The sequence below is a fragment of the Pseudophryne corroboree genome, chromosome 4, assembly GCF_028390025.1.
Source record: "Pseudophryne corroboree isolate aPseCor3 chromosome 4, aPseCor3.hap2, whole genome shotgun sequence".
NCBI classification, from domain to species: Eukaryota; Metazoa; Chordata; class Amphibia; order Anura; family Myobatrachidae; genus Pseudophryne; species Pseudophryne corroboree.
Window position 1 is genome coordinate 51158754 of NC_086447.1, and position 21070 is coordinate 51179823.

General features: G+C 49.7%; 1 protein-coding gene across 3 annotated transcripts in view; it reads right to left on the reverse strand.

Moving 5' to 3' along the window:
• PTK2B (protein tyrosine kinase 2 beta) overlaps nt 1-21070 on the reverse strand; it is a 252387-nt gene that overhangs the window by 116563 nt on the left and 114754 nt on the right. For all 3 annotated transcript variants that reach the window (XM_063915028.1, XM_063915029.1, XM_063915027.1), the window contains 3 exons: nt 16900-17078; nt 14784-14871; nt 12324-12403 (listed from right to left, as the gene is read on the reverse strand). In XM_063915028.1, the coding sequence (XP_063771098.1) occupies nt 12324-12403; nt 14784-14871; nt 16900-17078 (347 nt within the window). The remainder of the gene's footprint in view (nt 1-12323; nt 12404-14783; nt 14872-16899; nt 17079-21070) is intronic.

Here is a 21070-nt window from a genome sequence, read left to right on the forward strand (position 1 = left end):
CCACCTATCCCCCCTTATCAATGACTGAGCATCTCTGTATTACAGCTTACCCTGTTTCCACCTATCCCCCCTTATCAATGACTGAGCATCTCTGTATTACAGCTTCCCCTGCTTCCACCTATCCCCCTTATCAATGACTGAGCATCTCTGTATTACAGCTTCCCCTGCTGCCGCCTATCCCCCCTTATTAATGACTGAGCATCTCTGTGTTACAGCTTACCCTGCTGCCACCTATGCCCCCTTATCAATGACTGAGCATCTCTGCATTACAGCTTACCCTGCTGCCTCCTCTCCCCCCTTATCAATGACTGAGCATCTCTGTATTACAGCTTACCCTGCTGCCGCCTATCCCCCCTTATCAATGACTGAGCATCTCTGTATTACAGCTTACCCTGTTTCCACCTATCCCCCCTTATCAATGACTGAGCATCTCTGTATTACAGCTTCTCCTGCTTCCACCTATCCCCCTTATCAATGACCGAGCATCTCTGTATTACAGCTTCCCCTGCTTCCGCCTATCCCCCCTTATTAATGACTGAGCATCTCTGTATTAAAGCTTACCTTGCTGCCGCCTATCCCCCCTTATTAATGACTGAGCATCTCTGTATTACAGCTTACCCTGCTTCCACCTATCCCCCCTTATCAATGACTGAGCATCTCTGTATTACAGCTTACCCTGTTTCCACCTATCCCCCCTTATCAATGACTGAGCATCTCTGTATTACAGCTTCCCCTGCTTCCACCTATCCCCCTTATCAATGACTGAGCATCTCTGTATTACAGCTTCCCCTGCTGCCACCTATCCCCCCTTATTAATGACTGAGCATCTCTGTATTACAGCTTACCCTGCTGCCACCTATGCCCCCTTATCAATGACTGAGCATCTCTGCATTACAGCTTACCCTGCTGCCTCCTCTCCCCCCTTATCAATGACTGAGCATCTCTGTATTACAGCTTACCCTGCTGCCGCCTATCCCCCCTTATCAATGACTGAGCATCTCTGTATTACAGCTTACCCTGCTTCCACCTATCCCCCCTTATCAATGACTGAGCATCTCTGTATTACAGCTTCCCCTGCTTCCACCTATCCCCCTTATCAATGACTGAGCATCTCTGTATTACAGCTTCCCCTGCTGCCGCCTATCCCCCCTTATTAATGACTGAGCATCTCTGTATTACAGCTTACCCTGCTGCCACCTATGCCCCCTTATCAATGACTGAGCATCTCTGTATTACAGCTTCCCCTGCTTCCACCTATCCCCCCTTATTAATGACTTAGCATCTCTGTATTACAGCTTCCCCTGCTTCCGCCTATCCCCCCATATCAATTATTATTATTATTATTATTATTATCCTTTATTTATATGGCGCCACAAGGGTTCCGCAGCGCCCAATTACAGAGTACATAAACAAATTATCAAACAAGAAAACAGCAACTTACAGTTGACGACAATATAGGACAAGTACAGGGTAAATAAACATAGCTACATCAGCAGATGACACTGGAATAAGTATCAGGTGGCAGAAGATTGCTGGATTTGGTGCAGTTGAAGATTATTAAAGTAAGAAAAGGGTAAGCACATGAGGGAAGAGGGCCCTGCTCGTGAGAGCTTACATTCTAATGGGGAGGGGTAGACAGACAGGGGTGAGACAGATGGGGTACATAGAGAGCGTGGAACAGAGGTTAGGATGAGATTTGGCTGGGTTTGGTGAAGAAGTGGGTCTTGAGAGCCCGTTTGAAGTTTTGTAGAGAGGTGGAGAGTCTGAGGGGGAGAGGTAGGGAATTCCAGAGAAGTGGTGCAGCGCGTGAAAAATCTTGGAGGTAGGAGTGGGAGGAAGTAATTCGTAGGCAGGAGAATCGGCGAGCATTAGCAGAGCGAAGAGGACGGGTGGGAGTGTAAAGCGAGATAAGATCAGAGATGTAGATGGGAGAGGAGTGGGTGAGGGCTTTGTAAGCAAGTGTGAGAAGCTTGAAATGGATTCTGAAAGGGAAGGGGAGCCAGTGAAGGTCTAGTAAGAGAGGAGAGGTGGACGTAGTGCATTTGGTGAGGAAAATGAGCCGGGTAGCAGCATTGAGGATAGATTGGAGTGGAGAGAGGTATTTGTCAGGAATGCCAGTCAGGAGGAGATTACAGTAGTCCAGTCTGGAGATGACCAGTGAGTGGATAAGAGTCTTAGTAGCATCCTGGGTCAGAAAGGGTCTGATCCTGTAAATATTTTTTAGATGAAAACGGCAGGTTTGTGAGAGGTGCTGAATGTGTGGTTTGAAGGAGAGGGAGAAGTCAAGGATTACTCCAAGACAGCGCACTTGGGGGGTAGAGGAGATAGTAGTGCCATCAATAGATAATGAGATTGTAGGAGGTGAGGTTATGCGGGAGGGAGGGAAGATGATCAGCTCGGTCTTAGACATGTTAAGTTTAAGAAAGCGCTGGGACATCCAGGAAGAGATAGCAGAGAGACAGTTGGAGATACGAGTGAGGAGAGTAGGGGAGAGGTCTGGAGAGGAAAGATAGATTTGAGTGTCATCAGCATAGAGATGATATTGGAAACCAAAAGAACTAATGAGCTTACCTAGTGAGGACGTATAGAGAGAGAAGAAAAGAGGACCAAGGACAGAACCTTGGGGTACCCCTACAGTTAGTGGAAGTCAGGGGGAGGTGGAGTCATGAGAGGAGACAGAGAATGAACGGTCAGAAAGGTAGGACGACAACCAAGAGAGGGCAGTGTCACGCAGACCAATGGAGTGAAGGATTTGCAGTAGGAGAGGATGGTCCACAGTGTCAAAAGCAGCAGAGAGATCAAGTAGAATAAGTAGAGAGTAGTGTCCCTTAGATTTAGCAGCATGGAGGTCATTGCATACTTTTGTAAGGGCAGTTTCAGTGGAGTGGAGAGGACGGAAGCCAGATTGGAATGGGTCAAGCAGTGAGTGTGAGGAAAGAAAGTAAGTAAGGCGGTTATAGACAATACGCTCAAGGAGTTTGGAGGCAAAAGGGAGGAGAGAGATGGGTCGGTAGTTGGAGAGAGTGTTTGGATCAAGGGTAGGTTTTTTAAGAATAGGAGAGATGAGTGCATGCTTGAAGGCAGAGGGGACAGTGCCTGATGATAGGGAGAGATTGAGAAGGTGGGAAAGATGGGAACAAGCAGAAGAAGAGAGGTAGCGGAGGAGGCGCGAGGGGATAGGGTCAAGTGGGGAGGTGGTGAGGGGACAAGAACGAATGAGGGCCATGACTTCCTCTCCAGATGCATGGGAGAAAGATGTCAGAGTAGGTGCGAGGGATGGGGAGGGTTGGTAAGGGATGGGAGAAGGCTGGTTACTGATGGTCTGGTGTGATGTGATGTCCTGACGTATGGAGTCAATTTTGGATGTGAAGTAAGTGGCAAAGTCAAGAGCAGAGAGTGAGGAAGGGAGACGAGGTGGAGGTGGTCAGAGTAGTGAGTTGAGAGTGGCAAAGAGGCGCCGGGGGTTGGAAGACTGGGAGGAGATGAGGTTCTTGAAGTATGACTGTTTAGCAAGAGAAAGGGCAGCACTGAAGGATGAAAGCATAAGTTTGAAATGGAGGAAGTCTGCCTTAGAGCGTGATTTCCTCCAGTGTCGCTCAGCAGTACGTAAGCATTTTTGCAGATATCTGGTGCATTTGGTGTGCCAGGGTTGAGGTGTTAATTTGCGAGGGTGAATAGTGGTTGGTGGAGCAACAGAGTCAAGAGCAGAAGTAAGGGAAGCATTGTATGTGGAAGTGGCTTGTTCAGGGCATGAGAGAGAGAGAATAGGAGAGAGAAGTGAGTCAAACAGGGAGGAAAGGAATGTGGTGTCAATAGCTTCAATGTTACGCTTAGTGATGGTAGCCTTAGGAGGTAGAGATGGGCAAGTCGAGAGAGATAGGTTAAAGGAGAGCAGGTGGTGGTCAGAGAGGGGAAATGGGGAGTTGGAAAAATCAGAAATATCACAGCGGTGAGTGAAGACCAGATCCAGTGAGCTCCCATTCACATGGAAGGGTGAGGAGGTCCACTGGGAGAGGCCAAGTGAAGAGGTGAGGTTAAGGAGTTTAGAGGCAGGGGATTGTGTGGGGATGTCAATAGGGATGTTGAAATCGCCTAGAATAATGGTGGGAATGTCAGAAGAGAGGAAGTGGGGAAGCCAGGAAGCAAAGTTGTCGATGAATTTGGAAGCAGTGCCGGGGGGGGGGGGGGGGGGGCGGTAAATGACAGCTACTCTAAGATGGACTGGTTGGAAGAGGCGTATGGCGTGGACCTCAAATGTAGAGAATATAAGGGATGGTTCTGGTGGTATGAGTTGGTAGGAGTAACTAGAAGGTAAAAGGACCCCAACACCACCTCCATGGCGACCCCCAGGTCGAGGGGGGTGTGTGAATGTGAGGCCCCCAGCAGAGAGAGCAGCAGGAGAAGTAGTGTCAGAGGGCGTAATCCAAGTTTCAGTAATGGCTAGTAGGTGTAGGGAGTTGGAAATGAAAAGGTCATGAGTGGGGACCAGTTTGTTACAAACAGATCTGGCATTCCAGAGGGCACAGGATAGGGGGTAGGAGTCTGTGGGAGAGATGGGAATGAGATTATCAGGGTTGCTGTAGCGATGAGGTGGGATTAACTCTGAGGGCAGGGATGATGAGAGAGTAGTGATAGTACGGGTGCCTGAGCTAGGAGGGGAAACTGCAGGAGGTGGGCAGGGAGGGAGGTCAGTGTGATGGGTATGGGGAGGTGACAGGGAATGGAGAAAGGGAGCAGGGCTGAGTTGTGGGGTAGCAGGACCATGGGGCAGAGGTGAATGAAAGTGGGGTAACAGGAAAGGTGGGGGTAGGAAACAGAGGGATGGAGGGGAGACAGAGGAGGGGAGAGAGGAGGAGGTGTAGGAGACTAGGGGGGAAGGATAAAGATACATTATTAGGTAGACACTGAGTGATGTGGGGAGTATAGGAAAGCCTTGACATAGTGTTAAGTAGGTAAATAGGTTGAGGGAAAGTGGAAGTAGGAGAGGAGACTGCAAGAGAATCCGAGCAGAAGATTTGCTGAAATGCAGGTGAGAAAAGCAGTGTAGGCTCAAGGGGTGTAGATTTAGTATGAAATGAGTCAAAAGCGTAGATAAAGTGGTTGCAGAAATGTATTTGGAGTGTAAGAAAATAAGAATTTACTTACCGATAATTCTATTTCTCGTAGTCCGTAGTGGATGCTGGGAACTCTGTAAGGACCATGGGGAAATAGCGGCTCCGCAGGAGACTGTGCACAAAAGTAAAGCTTTAGGACTACCTGGTGTGCACTGGCTCCTCCCCCTATGACCCTCCTCCAAGCCTCAGTTAGGATACTGTGCCCGGACGAGCGTACACAATAAGGAAGGATTTTGAATCCCGGGTAAGACTCATACCAGCCACACCAATCACACCGTACAACTTGTGATCTGAACCCAGTTAACAGCATGATAACAGAGGAGCCTCTGGAAAGATGGCTCACAACAACAATAACCCGATTTAGTTAACAATAACTATGTACAAGTATTGCAGACAATCCGCACTTGGGATGGGCGCCCAGCATCCACTACGGACTACGAGAAATAGAATTATCGGTAAGTAAATTCTTATTTTCTCTGACGTCCTAGTGGATGCTGGGAACTCCGTAAGGACCATGGGGATTATACCAAAGCTCCCAAACGGGCGGGAGAGTGCGGATGACTCTGCAGCACCGAATGAGAGAACTCCAGGTCCTCCTCAGCCAGAGTATCAAATTTGTAGAATTTAGCAAACGTGTTTGCCCCTGACCAAGTAGCTGCTCGGCAAAGTTGTAAAGCCGAGACCTTGGGCAGCCGCCCAAGATGAGCCCCCTTCCTTGTGGAATGGGCTTTTACAGATTTTGGCTGTGGCAGGCCTGCCACAGAATGTGCAAGCTGAATTGTACTACAAATCCAACGAGCAATAGTCTACTTAGAAGCAGGAGCACCCAGCTTGTTGGGTGCATACAGGATAAACAGGGAGTCAGATTTTCTGACTCCAGCCGTCCTGGAAACATATATTTTCAGGGCCCTGACAACGTCCAGCAACTTGGAGTCCTCCAAGTCCCTAGTAGCCGCAGGTACCACAATAGGCTGGTTCAGGTGAAACGCTGAAACCATCTTAGGGAGAAATTGTGGACGAGTCCTCAATTCTGCCCTGTCCGTATGAAAAATCAGGTAAGGGCTTTTATAAGATAAAGCCGCCAATTCTGAGGGTCCCTTGACCTGGCGCAATACCTGTCCAATTTTTTGTTGAGGCGGGACGCCATCATGTCCACCTTTGGTTTTTTCCAACGGTTTACAATCATGTGGAAGACTTCTGGGTGAAGTCCCCACTCTCCCGGGTGGAGGTCGTGCCTGCTGAGGAAGTCTGCTTCCCAGTTGTCCACTCCCGGAATGAACACTGCTGACAGTGCTATCACATGATTTTCCGCCCAGCGAAGAATCCTTGCAGCTTCTGCCATTGCCCTCCTGCTTCTTGTGCCGCCCTGTCTGTTCACGTGGGCGACTGCCGTGATGTTGTCCGACTGGATCAGCACCGGCTGACCTTGAAGCAGGGGTCTTGCTTGGCTTAGGGCATTGTAAATGGCCCTCAGCTCCAGGATATTTATGTGAAGTGATGTCTCCAGGCTTGACCACAAGCCCTGGAAATTTCTTCCCTGTGTGACTGCTCCCCAGCCTCGCAGGCTGGCATCCGTGGTCACCAGGACCCAGTCCTGAATGCCGAATCTGCGGCCCTCTAGAAGATGAGCACTCTGCAACCACCACAGGAGAGACACCCTTGTCTTTGGTGACAGGGTTATCCGCTGATGCATCTGAAGATGCGATCCGGACCATTTGTCCAGCAGGTCCCACTGGAAAGTTCTTGCGTGGAATCTGCCGAAAGGGATTGCTTCGTAGGAAGCCACCATTTTTCCCAGGACCCTTGTGCATTGATGCACTGACACTTGGCCTGGTTTTAGGAGGTTTCTGACTAGTTCGGATAACTCCCTGGCTTTCTCCTCCGGGAGAAACACCTTTTTCTGGACTGTGTCCAGGATCATCCCTAGGAATAGAAGACGTGTCGCCGGGATCAGCTGCGATTTTGGAATATTGAGAATCCAACCGTGCTGCCGCAACACTACTTGAGATAGTGCTACCCCGACTACCAATTGTTCCCTGGATCTTGCCCTTATCAGGAGATCGTCCAAGTACGGGATAACTAAAACTCCCTTCCTTCGAAGGAGTATCATCATTTCGGCCATTACCTTGGTAAAGACCTGGGGTGCCGTGGACAAACCAAACGGCAGCGTCTGAAACTGATAGTGACAGTTCTGTACCACAAACCTGAGGTATCCTTGGTGAGAAGGGTAAATTGGGACATGGAGGTAAGCCTCCTTGATGTCCAAAGACACCATATAATCCCCTTCTTCCAAGTTCGCAATCACCGCTCTGAGTGACTTCATCTTGAATTTGAACCTGTGTATGTAAGTGTTCAAGGATTTCAGATTTAAAATAGGTCTCACCGAGCCGTCCGGCTTCGGTACCACAAACAGCGTGGAATAATACCCCTGTCCCTGTTGCAGGAGGGGTATCTTGATTATCACCTGCTGGGAATACAGCTTGTGAATGGCTTCCAATACCGCCTCCCTGTCGGAGGGAGACGTCGGTAAAGCAGACTTTAGGGGAGTGCCTGAGTCCGCTTGTAAAGCCCCAGCGTCATGCTGAGGACTTGGCAGAAACGGGAGAGGGCTTCTGTTCCTGGGAACTGGCTGTTTGCTGCAGCCTTTTTCCTCTCCCTCTGCCACGGGGCAGAAATGAGGAGCCTTTTGCCCGCTTGCCCTTATGGGGCCGAAAGGACTGCGCCTGATAATACGGCGTCTTCTTATGTTGAGAGGCTACCTGGGGTAAAAATGTGGATTTCCCAGCAGTTGCCGTGGCCACCAGGTCTGATAGACCTACCCCAAATAACGCCTCCCCTTTGTAAGGCAATACTTCCATATGCCTTTTGGAATCAGCATCACCTGACCACTGCCTCGTCCATAACCCTCTTCTGGCAGAAATGGACAGCGCACTTACTCTTGATGCCAGTCGGCAAATATCCCTCTGTGCATCCCGCATATATAGAAATGCATCTTTCAAATGCTCTATAGTCAGTAATATACTGTCCCTATCCAGGGTATCAATATTGTCAGTCAGGGAATCCGACCAAGCCACCCCAGCACTGCACATCCAGGCTGAGGCGATTGCTGGTCGCAGTATAACACCCGTGTGAGTGTATATACATTTTAGGATATTCTCCTGCTTTCTGTCAGCAGGTTCCTTAAGGGCGGCCCTATCAGGAGACGGTAGTGCCACCTGTTTTGACAAACATGTGAGCGCTTTATCCACCTTATGGGGTGTTTCCCAACGTGCCCTATCCTCTGGCGGGAAGGGGTATGATGCTAATAACCTTTTAGGAATTATCAGTTTTTTATCGGGGGAAACCCACGCTTCATCACACACTTCATTTAATTCCTCAGATGCAGGAAAAACTACAGGCAGTTTTTTTCTCACCAAACATAATACCCTTTTTAGTGGTACTTGTATTATCAGAAATATGTAAAACATTTTTCATAGCATCAATCATGTAACGTGTGGCCCTACTGGAAGTCACATTCGTCTCTTCATCGTCGACACTGGAGTCAGTATCCGTGTCGGCGTCTGTATCTGCCATCTGAGGTAACAGGCGTTTTAGAGCCCCTGATGGCTTTTGAGACGCCTAGACAGGCACGAGCTGAGTAGCCGGCTGTCTCATGTCATCAACCGTCTTTTGTAAAGAGCTGACACTGTCACGTAATTCCTTCCATAAGCTCAGCCACTCAGGTGTCGACTCCCTAGGGGGTGACATCTCCATTACAGGCAATTGCTCCGCCTCCACACCATTTTCCTCCTCATACATGTCGACACAATCGTACCGACACACAGCATACACACAGGGAATGCTCTGATAGAGGACAGGACCCCACTAGCCCTTTGGGGAGACAGAGGGAGAGTATGCCAGCACACACCAGAGCGCTATATATATACAGGGATAACCTTATAGAAGTGTTTTTCCCCTTATAGCTGCTGTTTTATTTATACTGCGCCTAATTAGTGCCCCCCTCTCTTGTTTTACCCTTTTCTGTAGTGCAGGACTGCAGGGGAGAGTCAGGGAGACGTCCTTCCAGCGAAGCTGTGAGGGAAAATGGCGCCCGTGTGCTGAGGAGATAGGCTCCGCCCCCTTCTCGGCTGACTTTTCTCCCGCTTTTTGCTGTATTCTGGCAGGGGTTAAAATACATCCATATAGCCCTGGGGGTTATATGTGATGTATTTTCGCCAGCCAAGGTGTTTCTATTGCTGCTCAGGGCGCCCCCCCCCCCAGCGCCCTGCACCCTCAGTGACCGGAGTGTGAAGTGTGCATGAGGAGCAATGGCGCACAGCTGCAGTGCTGTGCGCTACCTTGGTGAAGACTGATGTCTTCTGCCGCCGATTTTCCGGACCTCTTCTTGCTTCTGGCTCTGTAAGGGGGCCGGCGGCGCGGCTCTGGGACCGGACTCCGAGGCTGGGTCTGTGTTCGGTCCCTCTGGAGCTAATGGTGTCCAGTAGCCTAAGAAGCCCAAGCTGGCTGCAAGCAGGCAGGTTCGCTTCTTCTCCCCTTAGTCCCTCGATGCAGTGAGCCTGTTGCCAGCAGGTCTCACTGAAAATAAAAAACCTAAAACTAAACTTTTACTAAGAAACTCAGGAGAGCCTCCTAGAATGCACCCTTCTCGGCCGGGCACAAAAATCTAACAAGGCTTGGAGGAGGGTCATAGGGGGAGGAGCCAGTGCACACCAGGTAGTCCTAAAGCTTTACTTTTGTGCCCAGTCTCCTGCGGAGCCGCTATTTCCCCATGGTCCTTACGGAGTTCCCAGCATCCACTAGGACGTCAGAGAAATGAAAGGATTGTGAGAGGTTTAAGAAGCAATGGTAATTATGCTAGATTTTTTTTTAGTGTTTGCAGGTTAAATTGCATTGGTGCAGCTGTGCTTAAAAAACAAAATTACAATACAGATACAAGCATTTTTAGGTGAAATGGACGGTTTTTGAAATCTCCAAGTAAGGTATTTCCGTGCTATTTAATCAGATGCAACAATCAGGAGGTAAGTGATCTGAGGAGTAAGTGACTCACATTTGTTATCAATGACTGAGCATCTCTGTATTACAGCTTACCCTGCTGCCACCTATTCCCCCTTATCAATGACTGAGCATCTCTGTATTACAGCTTCCCCTGCTGCCGCCTATCCCCCCTTATCAATGACTGAGCATCTCTGTATTACAGCTTCCCCTGCTGCCGCCTATCCCCCTTATTAATGACTGAGCATCTCTGTATTACAGCTTACCCTGCTGCCGCCTATCCCCCCTTATCAATGACTGAGCATCTCTGTATTACAGCTTCCCCTGCTGCCGCCTATCCCCCTTATTAATGACTGAGCATCTCTGTATTACAGCTTACCCTGCTGCTGCCTATCCCCCTTATCAATGACTGAGCATCTCTGTATTACAGCTTACCCTGCTGCCGCCTATCCCCCCTTATCAATGACTGAGCATCTCTGTATTACAGCTTACCCTGCTGCCACCTATCCCCCCTTATCAATGACTGAGCATCTCTGTATTACAGCTTACCCTGCTGCCACCTATCCCCCCTTATCAATGACTGAGCATCTCTGTATTACAGCTTACCCTGCTGCCTCCTCGCCCCCCTTATCAATGACTGAGCATCTCTGTATTACAGCTTCCCCTGCTTCCACCTATCCCCCCTTATCAATGACTGAGCATCTCTGTATTACAGCTTCCCCTGCTTCCACCTATCCTCCTTATTAATGACTGAGCATCTCTGTATTACAGCTTACGCTGCTACCACCTATCCCCCCTTATTAATGACTGAGCATCTCTGTATTACAGCTTACCCTGCTGCCGCCTATCCCCCCTTATCAATGACTGAGCATCTATATATTACAGCTTACCCTGCTGCCACCTATCTCCCCTTATTAATGACTGAGCATCTCTGTATTACAGCTTACCCTGCTGCCGACTATTCCCCCTTATCAATGACTGAGCATCTCTGTATTACAGATTACCCTGCTGCCACCTATCCCCCCTTATCAATGACTGAGCATCTCTGTATTACAGCTTCCCCTGCTGCCACCTATTCCCCCTTATCAATGACTGAGCATCTCTGTATTACAGCTTCCCCTGATGCCGCCTATCCCCCCTTATTAATGACTGAGCATCTCTGTATTACAGCTTACCCTGCTGCCACCTATTCCCCCTTATCAATGACTGAGCATCTCTGTATTACAGCTTCCCCTGCTGCCGCCTATCCCCCCTTATCAATGACTGAGCATCTCTGTATTACAGCTTACCCTGCTGCCACCTATCCCCCCTTATCAATGACTGAGCATCTCTGTATTACAGCTTCCCCTGCTGCCACCTATCCCCCCTTATCAATGACTGAGCATCTCTGTATTACAGCTTCCCCTGCTGCCGCCTATCCCCCCTTATCAATGACTGAGCATCTCTGTATTACAGCTTACCCTGCTGCCACCTATCCCCCCTTATCAATGACTGAGCATCTCTGTATTACAGCTTCCCCTGCTGCCACCTATCCCCCCTTATTAATGACTGAGCATCTCTGTATTACAGCTTCCCCTGCTGCCACCTATCCCCCCTTATCAATGACTGAGCATCTCTGCATTACAGCTTACCCTGCTGCCTCCTCTCCCCCCTTATTAATGACTGAGCATCTCTGTATTACAGCTTACCCTGCTGCTGCCTATCCACCCTTATCAATGACTGAGCATCTCTGTATTACAGCTTACCCTGCTGCCACCTATCCCCCCTTATTAATGACTGAGCATCTCTGCATTACAGCTTACCCTGCTTCCACCTATCCTCCTTATTAATGACTGAGCATCTCTGTATTACAGCTTACCCTGCTGCCTCCTCGCCCCCCTTATCAATGACTGAGCATCTCTGTATTACAGCTTCCCCTGCTGCCGCCTATCCCCCTTATCAATGACTGAGCATCTCTGTATTACAGCTTCCCCTGCTGCCGCCTATCCCCCTTATCAATGACTGAGCATCTCTGTATTACAGCTTACCCTGCTGCCGCCTATCCCCCCTTATTAATGACTGAGCATCTCTGTATTACAGCTTACCCTGCTGCCGCCTATCCCCCCTTATTAATGACTGTGATCACATCAGCGAGAAGCAGCTGAACCTAAGCCAATATACAGCAGACAGAAAGCCTTGTGCTAGTTGTCCTCCTCCGCTGGCGGACGGGTTCCTTACCTGAGCTCCAGGCAGCCGAGCTGTAGAGCCATGCCCTCGCTGACCTTGGTGGCATATTGCTGCATGTAATCATTCCTCAGCTGGGGAAACACAGACAGTGACACGAGCTGGTCAGATGCCATGATTATTCATCCGTCTATACAGTCATGCAGCTAAGCAGCCAACTCTAACTACTTTCAGCCTGTTTGCTGCGTGTGTTGGGCACAGTTTGGGGTCACTTTTTAAATATAATAGACTCACAGGGTCTACTTTCCCAAGTATAACTCATTCGCCCCGATGTATAGATTTGTGTTTTTGTATCTACAGTATACAGGAAAACCAACGGGGATATAGTGTCATCTTAGATACTTGGAGCATTACTGGCGTTTTCATGTGAGTTTATAATGTTTTGTGATACTATAGCTGTAAATACTGTAATAAGTTGTATATAATGTTAGTATGTGAAAGAAAGTCTATCACGCTACATATGTGGGACTCTAAATGAAATCTAGGTTACATCACTTTATACCTCCCTGATTTCCGCCTCTAGATATTTTATAACATTGGGAGTATTAGGTATGATAGAGCAAATGAGAACACATGGAAGCTTTGTGAATTTACACTTAGATCCAGCAGAGGGCAGCAGTGCATTCTTATTCTTGTTCCAATACCAGCATAATACTGTATTAAGGAGCCTCACCTATCGCCTAATGAACTAGTTATAAGAGGAGTAAGTGGGGAATGGTGTCTGGGGCAACTTCTGCTATTACAGACCAGGGGCAGCAGTTAGAGACAGGTGGAGCTGTCATTGGTGCAGCAGCCTTTACAGTAAATGACTCACTACTGGGTGCTAATGGCTAATGATACCAGCAGAGTGTAATAAAGTTTCATGCAGACAGGGAGCTCAGTATAAGGTCTAACCCCTCCTGTCCTGCTTACAGCCATTGCATTAGTAGAGGGATGACTGGAAAGGGGCTTGCATGGGGAGCAGACTGGGGGAATGCAGAGCCGGCCATAGGCATAGGCAAACTAGGCAATTGCCTAGGTCATTTGATATGCCTAGGGGCATTAGCAGCTTCTGCTGATTAAAATGATATGCGGCATGCCTATATTCTGTGTGTAGCATTTCATATGCAGATACAGCCACAGTCTCACACATAATATAGGCATGCTGCATATCATTTTCATCAGCCGAAGCTGCTTGTGCGTCCTAGCCACATAGCAATGCAAATAAGATTCATTTTCATTTAAAAAAAGGTGCCCGGCGTTAGCATTGATGCAAGATTTATGAGGACACATCTGTATCCAAGCAGAGGCAGAGGTCACAGTGTTAGTGGCAGTGTGAGTGCTGTGTGCATGTGAGTGGGTTGGTTGTGCAGTAGTGTTCGGAATATGTGTAAAGAGAATTATGTGTGTCATGTAAAAATGCATTAATATAATGTGCAATATATCTGTAAGCGGCACTATGTGTGTCATTATGTGTATAAGGGCATTAATAATGTGTGGCATATGTGTAACAGGGTACTACTGTATGTGTGTCATTATGTGTATAGGGGCACTAATAATGTGCAGCAAATGTGTAGGGGGCACTATGTGTGTCATTATGTGTATAAGGGCATTAATAATGTGCAGCATATATGTAAGGGACATTATATGTAAAAGGGCATTAATAAAAGTTGTCATAATGTGTAAGGCGCAATATGTTTATAAGGACATTAATAATGTGTAAGGGGCATTACTGTGTGGAATTATGTGTATAAATGCATTACTAATGTGTGGCATTATGTGTAACTATAAGGTGCTCTACTATGTGGCGTTGCATATAGAAAGGGCACTACTGTGTCATCTAATATGAATAAAGAGCAATAGGGTGTGGTGTAATGTGAATAAGGAGGTGTAATTGGAATTGGGGTTACTATTGTGTGGCCATGCCCCTTGCCTGCAAAAACACACCCCATTTTGGGCTGTGCGCCAAATGTGCGAACTGTTCCTATTTAAAATATAGGGGGTACAAACACCAAAATAAGGACTGCTATAGGTGAGGGGTGATGGTGCTGGGAAAGAGGTGCAAGGTCAGAGGGGGAACCAGCGGTTGTGCTAGGGGGCACCTGCCAAAATCTTGCCTAGGGCATCATATTGGTTAGGGCCGGCTCTGGGGGAATGCAGGCGAGGTAATCCCTGTGAGATATACCCCTGTCAATAGGACAAAATGGCTGCACCATGGCCTGCTACCTGCAAATCACTGCCTGTAATAGCCTGCTATTGATCACATATTCTGCGCCTTGAGGGGAGATGTATCTTGAGAGAGATAAAGTAGAGTAGTTACTCAAAGCAACCAATTTGATTGGTTGCTTGGGGCAACTGCTAGACTTTCTCTCTCACCCAGGCTTGACACATGTCCCCCTGGGTCCTAATGCTGCTAGCTCACTGGCCACAAACAATCAGGCTCCCGTGTTATAAAGAAGACAGACCGCAGCTTACCTGTTGGTAAAAGTAAAGTAACGTTGTTTTATCCTTCTTGAAGCTTTCCATGTAGTTATCTGGCAGGTAGCGGATCCGAAGGTCGTATCTGGAGAATGCGAGTAAAGATGCAGACATTTATACATGATAACTCAGAGCCTAGTAACACATATGGGGATCCTATAGTGATGTGGCAAATCCACAGAAAACGACAATTTACTGAGGTTTTACCACAATATTTGGTACATCTCACCCAAAGACTTCTGCTGACAGAGAACGTCTATGCGCAGACTGTCTGTTTCCACCTTGTTAAGACTCCTCAGTGAAAGATAAGAACTTCTGTCAACTGTGTGACGTGTTATAGACCTAAGAGGACTGTCCGTGTCAGCACTGACTGAATAAAATCCCGATGGCTAAAGCACCAAGATCGCCCTATTTATCCTGGGGCTTGGTTCTCTATGGGGAAAGGGGGCATCCACATCAAAGCACAGGAAGACCATACTGTAGGTGAGGGTGAGAAATTCTGGGAACGCAACAAACCAGTGAAAGGATTGGCTGAGTGGAGCGAGGCACATGTGGAGTGGAGAGAGGCTCTTAGGACAGACTGGAGTGGCAATAGATGTTTGAGGGAACGTCAGGTTGCAGTAGTCTAAGCGGGAGATGATGAGAGAATCGATAAGAGTTATATTTACATCTTGGCTGAGAGAAAAGCGTATTCTGGCAATATTTTGGTGATATGACTGGGAGAGAGACTGGGTGTAAGGCATAAAGCAGAGGACAGAGGGCCAGTGTGACACCAAGGCAGTGGGCTTGTGAGAAGGAGTGATTTGTGGTGCTGTAGATGGTGAGGGAGATGTGAGGGGAGGTGGTGACTCTGAGAGGAGGAAGATGATGAGCCCTGCTTTGGACACGTTGAGCTTTTCGGTGACGTTGAGATATCCATGTGGAGGTAACGGAGAGATACACTGTAGTTGGTTACACAAGATAGCACAGATGGAGAGAGGTCAGGAGAGAAGAGGTAGATTTTCAGTAGCATGATAGAGATGGTACTGGATGGCTGAATGAGCAAACTAGTTCAGCATGGAAAGGGGTGTACAGTTCTGAGGTGAGATGAGTGCAGAGGCTACACCCGGTGACTGGAGGAAAATAACTGAGGGTGGATTGGGGAGTGCAGAAGGTGGGTGGGGGTGTTGGATTTGGCATGAGGAGATATCTCGTCAAATGGTGTCAGTTTTGTACTGATATAGATGGGGAAATCATGATCTGTAAGAGATATGTATTGGGTGCAGAATATTTAGGGTGCAGTGGGGAACATGAGTCAAGGTGAAAGAGAGGGGGGCAGAGACTGGGAAGTCCAAGCTGGAGATGCTAGAGATAGAGCATAATCAATAGAAGATAAGCTCAAGGGAGGCTCCGTCACAGCAGATAGGAGCAGACGTCCCCTGTGAGAGACCAAAGGAGGAAGTAAGACGTTTTGTGGCAGCTGGGACAGTGGGGTGTCAGTAGGAATGGTGAAACCACCTAGTGTGAGTGTAGGCAGGGGAAAGGATAGGTGCTAAGTGACAGAGCCAGCTAAGGAACTGAGAAACTGGACCTGGTGACATGAGAAGTAGAGTGGATTCCAGATGTATGATTCAGAAGGTTCCGTAAGGAGAACGTAGGATGTCCACTCAGCACCTTATCAGTTTCCAGGTATGGGAAAGCTATCAGGTATACTAACTGCCGCCCACCACTATACACCACCATACTTCATGGAGACACTTCTCTTTCTTCAATGTACAATGGAAGAGGATGGAACCATGGTCGCATCCCAGTGTTTATTGCCCTTGACCACAGACTTGGTAGCAGAGGGACCTGTATGGCTGAAGAGGGACAGGGAAGACGTGTAGAATATGTGCTGATCACATACTGTACCGCTTGCATCCAATCCTGGTACCAAGTGCAGAGTCCCCTGACCAACCACAATAACTACTGCAGTGCTTCCATAACCTTTGACTATACAGTGTTACTATTAACATAGCACGTAACAAGAGCCTGAGTACACTCATGTGCCTGGGCTCTGATATCACCAACTGCACAAACAAATTATAAAGGCAGTAGTATAATTCCATACAATAATAATAATATGAAGTATTACCGCCACTCTGCCTCTAGGTGGAGACACTCGTACTTCTCCTGCACCTCCCCCACAGACATTTCTGGATGCAGCCAGTGGATCTCATCGGACTTCAGGTGCTTCAGGCGCAGGCCATAACTCTCCACGTGCTGGATGTCCGGGCCGATGCGGCCACTCATGAGAATTGAGGTGATAATTTCCTGCACACAGATCAGTATCAGGAGGTATAACATCATATTATATCAGACAGCTATTACATGGGGTGAATACACCTGTTCAATTCGCTAGTAACAGCTCAGGCCATGGCGATGTCCCGAATTGCTAATCAACTGCTGAGCTTCATCATGAATATTATTAAACCATATCTGCAAATATTAAGTACCTCCCACACCCCCACCAAATGTACCATGGAGGGACGGCAGTAGATATGAATCTATTTCCGACACCAGCTGCAGCCCCCGTAGATTTTTATAGGGTCTGTGAAGCTGTCAGATTTACTGGCATTAATAGGTAACGCCATTTCCAGATGGTGCTATTATATAGTAGCCCAGAAATCACTTGGAGAGGGTTCCCCCAGAACCCTCCCTGGTAATGGCTGCCACACGTGTGGTCAGCAGAACACACATACGCAGAACGACCCTGGCTCCCGATATAGATGGGAAATTATTTATTTATTTACACATCGCAGGGGTCGGCAAAGTTTAGGGCCTGGAGGAGAATTTAGCAAAATCTCCCCCAAAAGCCCATTGGTACATTGACTTTAACTGATACTAAAATAATGTGGGAAGGGTGTGATCACATCAATTTTCCCATTCTTTTAGTATATAAAAATATTGATAAACAAGCCCCTAAGGGGGAGACATATCAAACCTTATAAAGAGGGCAAGTGGAAATGTCGCCCATAGCAACCAATCAGCCTCTTGCTAAGATTTCTCGACTGTATTCTAGAAAATAGGCGTAGTTTGATTGGTTACTATGGGAAACACCTCCAGTTGTCTGTGTTAGAAGCTGTAATAAATCTACCCCTAGGAACCTGAAAACAGAGAGAAATCCCATCCAATAATGTCAGCGGGTGATTTCATATTTTCGCCAGAAGGGCGTATCTATAATGGATGAAGGGGGGGGTGAGCCTGGGCAAATGCCAGAAGGGCCAATGACTTGATGGGACAGGCTGGTCACACAGAGATCTGGGCTGGCCGTGGAGCAGCGCTTCCTCCCGGCTTCCTGCTCAGCTTCCCACCCCCCCTCCATCCTGGCTCAGTGTCCACCCTCAATGATTCTAGATCGCAAGGAATCCATGACACAACGTCCTTCTGATGAAGATAGGAGACTGAGGGGGACATTTATTAAGCAGTGATAAGAGCGGAGAAGTGAGCTAGTGGAGAAGTTTCCCCATCAACCAATCAGCAGCTCTGAATAATTTTATGCAAATTATAGATGTTACTGTAAGGATGTGCCCTGTGGGCACATCCATGCTTGGTGCGTGGCGGCGGGTGTCCGGTGCAGGGATTACCTTTTTCCCTGCACCGGACCAGAGACTGCGGAGAGCGGCGCGGCGGCGCTTTGAACTTGGCGCCGCTCGGGCCGCCAATCAGAAGCGCCGCCCGCGGCATTTGAATCTTGGCGCCCTCCGGGAGCCAATCGCGGCTCCCGGAGCGGCAGCCAATCGTGGAGAGACGCGGCGAGCCAATCGGCGCTCGCCGCGTCATAGGCCCCGCCTCCGGCGTCTGACGTCAGACGCCGGGCGGGACGCAGAGCAGGAGGCCGCGCCGAAGAGCGGCGAGGAGAGAAGTCACGGCGGGAAGCAGCGGAGGAGGTCGTCGGCGTGCCGGAGCGCAGAAGAGGATCCGGCGCCGAGGAGAAGACGACGACCGCGGGGGGAGGCGGTCCTGAGGCCGCGGAAGAGGCCAGAAGACGTCGGCCTGCAGAAAGAAGATGTCCAGCGGCGGCTGGACGCAGGGAAAAGACGGAGGCGCCGCTGGCCAGGACGGGTCAGCGGCAGAAGACGGTGGAGGCCCCCGGGTTAGGTAAGGCCTCAGTGAGGCATCCTTCCCCCCCCTCCCCTTTTCCTCCCTCGACCACCAGGGACGGGCATTAGGCCCGAGGACACAATTCAGGCGCTAGGCCTGGGCACAGTTAGGAGTTTGGGCCCCCAATATTGATGAGGTGGTTTGGGCATTAGGCCCAAGCCACCCCACCCATGCGGCACCAGTTAGGCGGGCACTAGGCCCGGGGGACAATCTAGGCACTAGGCCTGTGGCTAATAGAGGGCGTTAGGCCCTAGGGTATTTGTGGCCAAATTAGGGATACATTAAGGTGACCCTGGGCACAAGGCCCAGGTCACCCAACGGACAGCAAGGTAGGCGGGCGCTAGGCCCGTGGGCAAAGTCAGGCCTCCGGCCTGTGGGCAGTTAGGGGGCGCTAGGCCCAGCGAAGCAGTGTTTCCCCGAGGTGAGTAAAGGTGGCGCTGGGCGCTAGGCTCAGGCCACCCTGAGAGTACGGTAGGTGGGTGAGCTGTGCGGTCCCCACTACTGGGTGTTCTGGGTCGGGTAGATAAAGGGACAGCACCGTTTTATGTTGTAACTCCGATAGTGTGATATATGTTACCGTGCAGGGCAAAGTGTATGTGTTTAAGTTGTGCCTAGTTGTGTTGCACCACACCCACAGAGCTAGTTTGAGGGCTCGGCTGTTGTATTTAGTGTAGGGTGTGACACTAGGGTAGAGTTAGGCCCTGCACGGCTGTTTCTCTTTGCCTCCTTACAGGGACCTGTAAGTGGAGAAGATCGGAGTGCAAGACTTGTGACGGTGAGTAGCATCCGTGTACGTCTGTCCCTTGTTTGTCCCCGAGCGCCGGAGTTAGGATTGCTCACGGACGTGAGAATCCCTTTCATCACACTACGTGCGAAAGCGCGAGTGTGTGAAAGCTGGGTAGCTGAGGCTTTGTGCCGGTGATGACCATTCACCCAGCCGGTGAAGGTCGCAGCCACCCCTGGGGTATCCCCTGTTCCACCGGAAGCAGGGTCGATACCCCCTTTAATGTAAACCCTTCTCTCCTCAGCTAGGTCGTCGGTCAGCTCCGAGGGGGAATCGCCGTGTCCGGATCCGACTGAAGAATTCCAGGTCCGTTGAAGGTTCCGGTACCTGAAGGTGAGAGAGAGCGGCGCCTGGTGAGTACAGAGTCTACACCTGCACGACAGCAGGCACCACCACCCGCACCGCACCTCTCACACTTGGCGTAGTCGGCAGGATCAAAGAGACCGGATCACGGACACGATGTGGAACGCCACCAAGAAGACCTCCCTGCGGACGGCTCCGAAGAAGACTCACCCCCGGACGTGTGCGGACCAGAGCGACTGGGTGACGGTGTCTGGGGCAGACATCCTGAAGATGGTGCAGCGGTCGGTCCAGCGTGAAAAAGAAGAGCGCCGGGAGAAGGGGCGCAAGAAAGCCGCTGTGACGCCCTGCAAGAAATGTCGGCAAACAGGTCACTTTGCCGACGAGTGTACTTGGCGAGAGACGTCCCCAAAGAAGGTGGTCCAGGAAGCGGACCGAAGACGTCAGAAGGGCCAAGCGAAGAAGGAGTCCTGGTGTTTGCTCTGCGGAAACTACGGGCATGAGCACAACAGTTGTCCTTGGGACGAAGAGTTGAGCGAAGACGAGGTTGATTCCCGGTGTGAAAGCTGTGGAGATCCCCGACATCGGCTCCTGGAATGTCCATGGACGGAAGACAGGACGGACTACGAGGCCACGGTGAAGCAGATGACGGAGTCTCGTCAGCAGCTTTGGGACCGGGTGGCTGCAGAGCCTGTGTGTGCGCTCTGCGAGGCGAAAGGACATGCGCTTCCCAATTGTCCGTGGAACGAAGACCGGATGATTGCGGATGGTCGCGCCCAGAGATGGGAGGAGGAAACCAGGGAAATGGAGCGGAAGGCCTTGCTTGAAGTTAGTTCGCAGGTGCCCAATTCCTCTGAGCCGGAACCAACGGGTGAAGATTCCCCAGTGAAGGAGGTGGATCAGGAACCCGTCTTGGAGAAGGTGGCAGTGGCCCTCCCTTGTTGGAAGTGTCGGCGACCAGGACATGCGGCCAGTGAGTGCCCTTGGGAAGATGCCGCGGACCTACTCTGTCCCAAGAAAGTGACCCCAGTAAGGCAGAATCCTTTCCCGCATGAGGCGGAGGTGGACGACTGGGAGG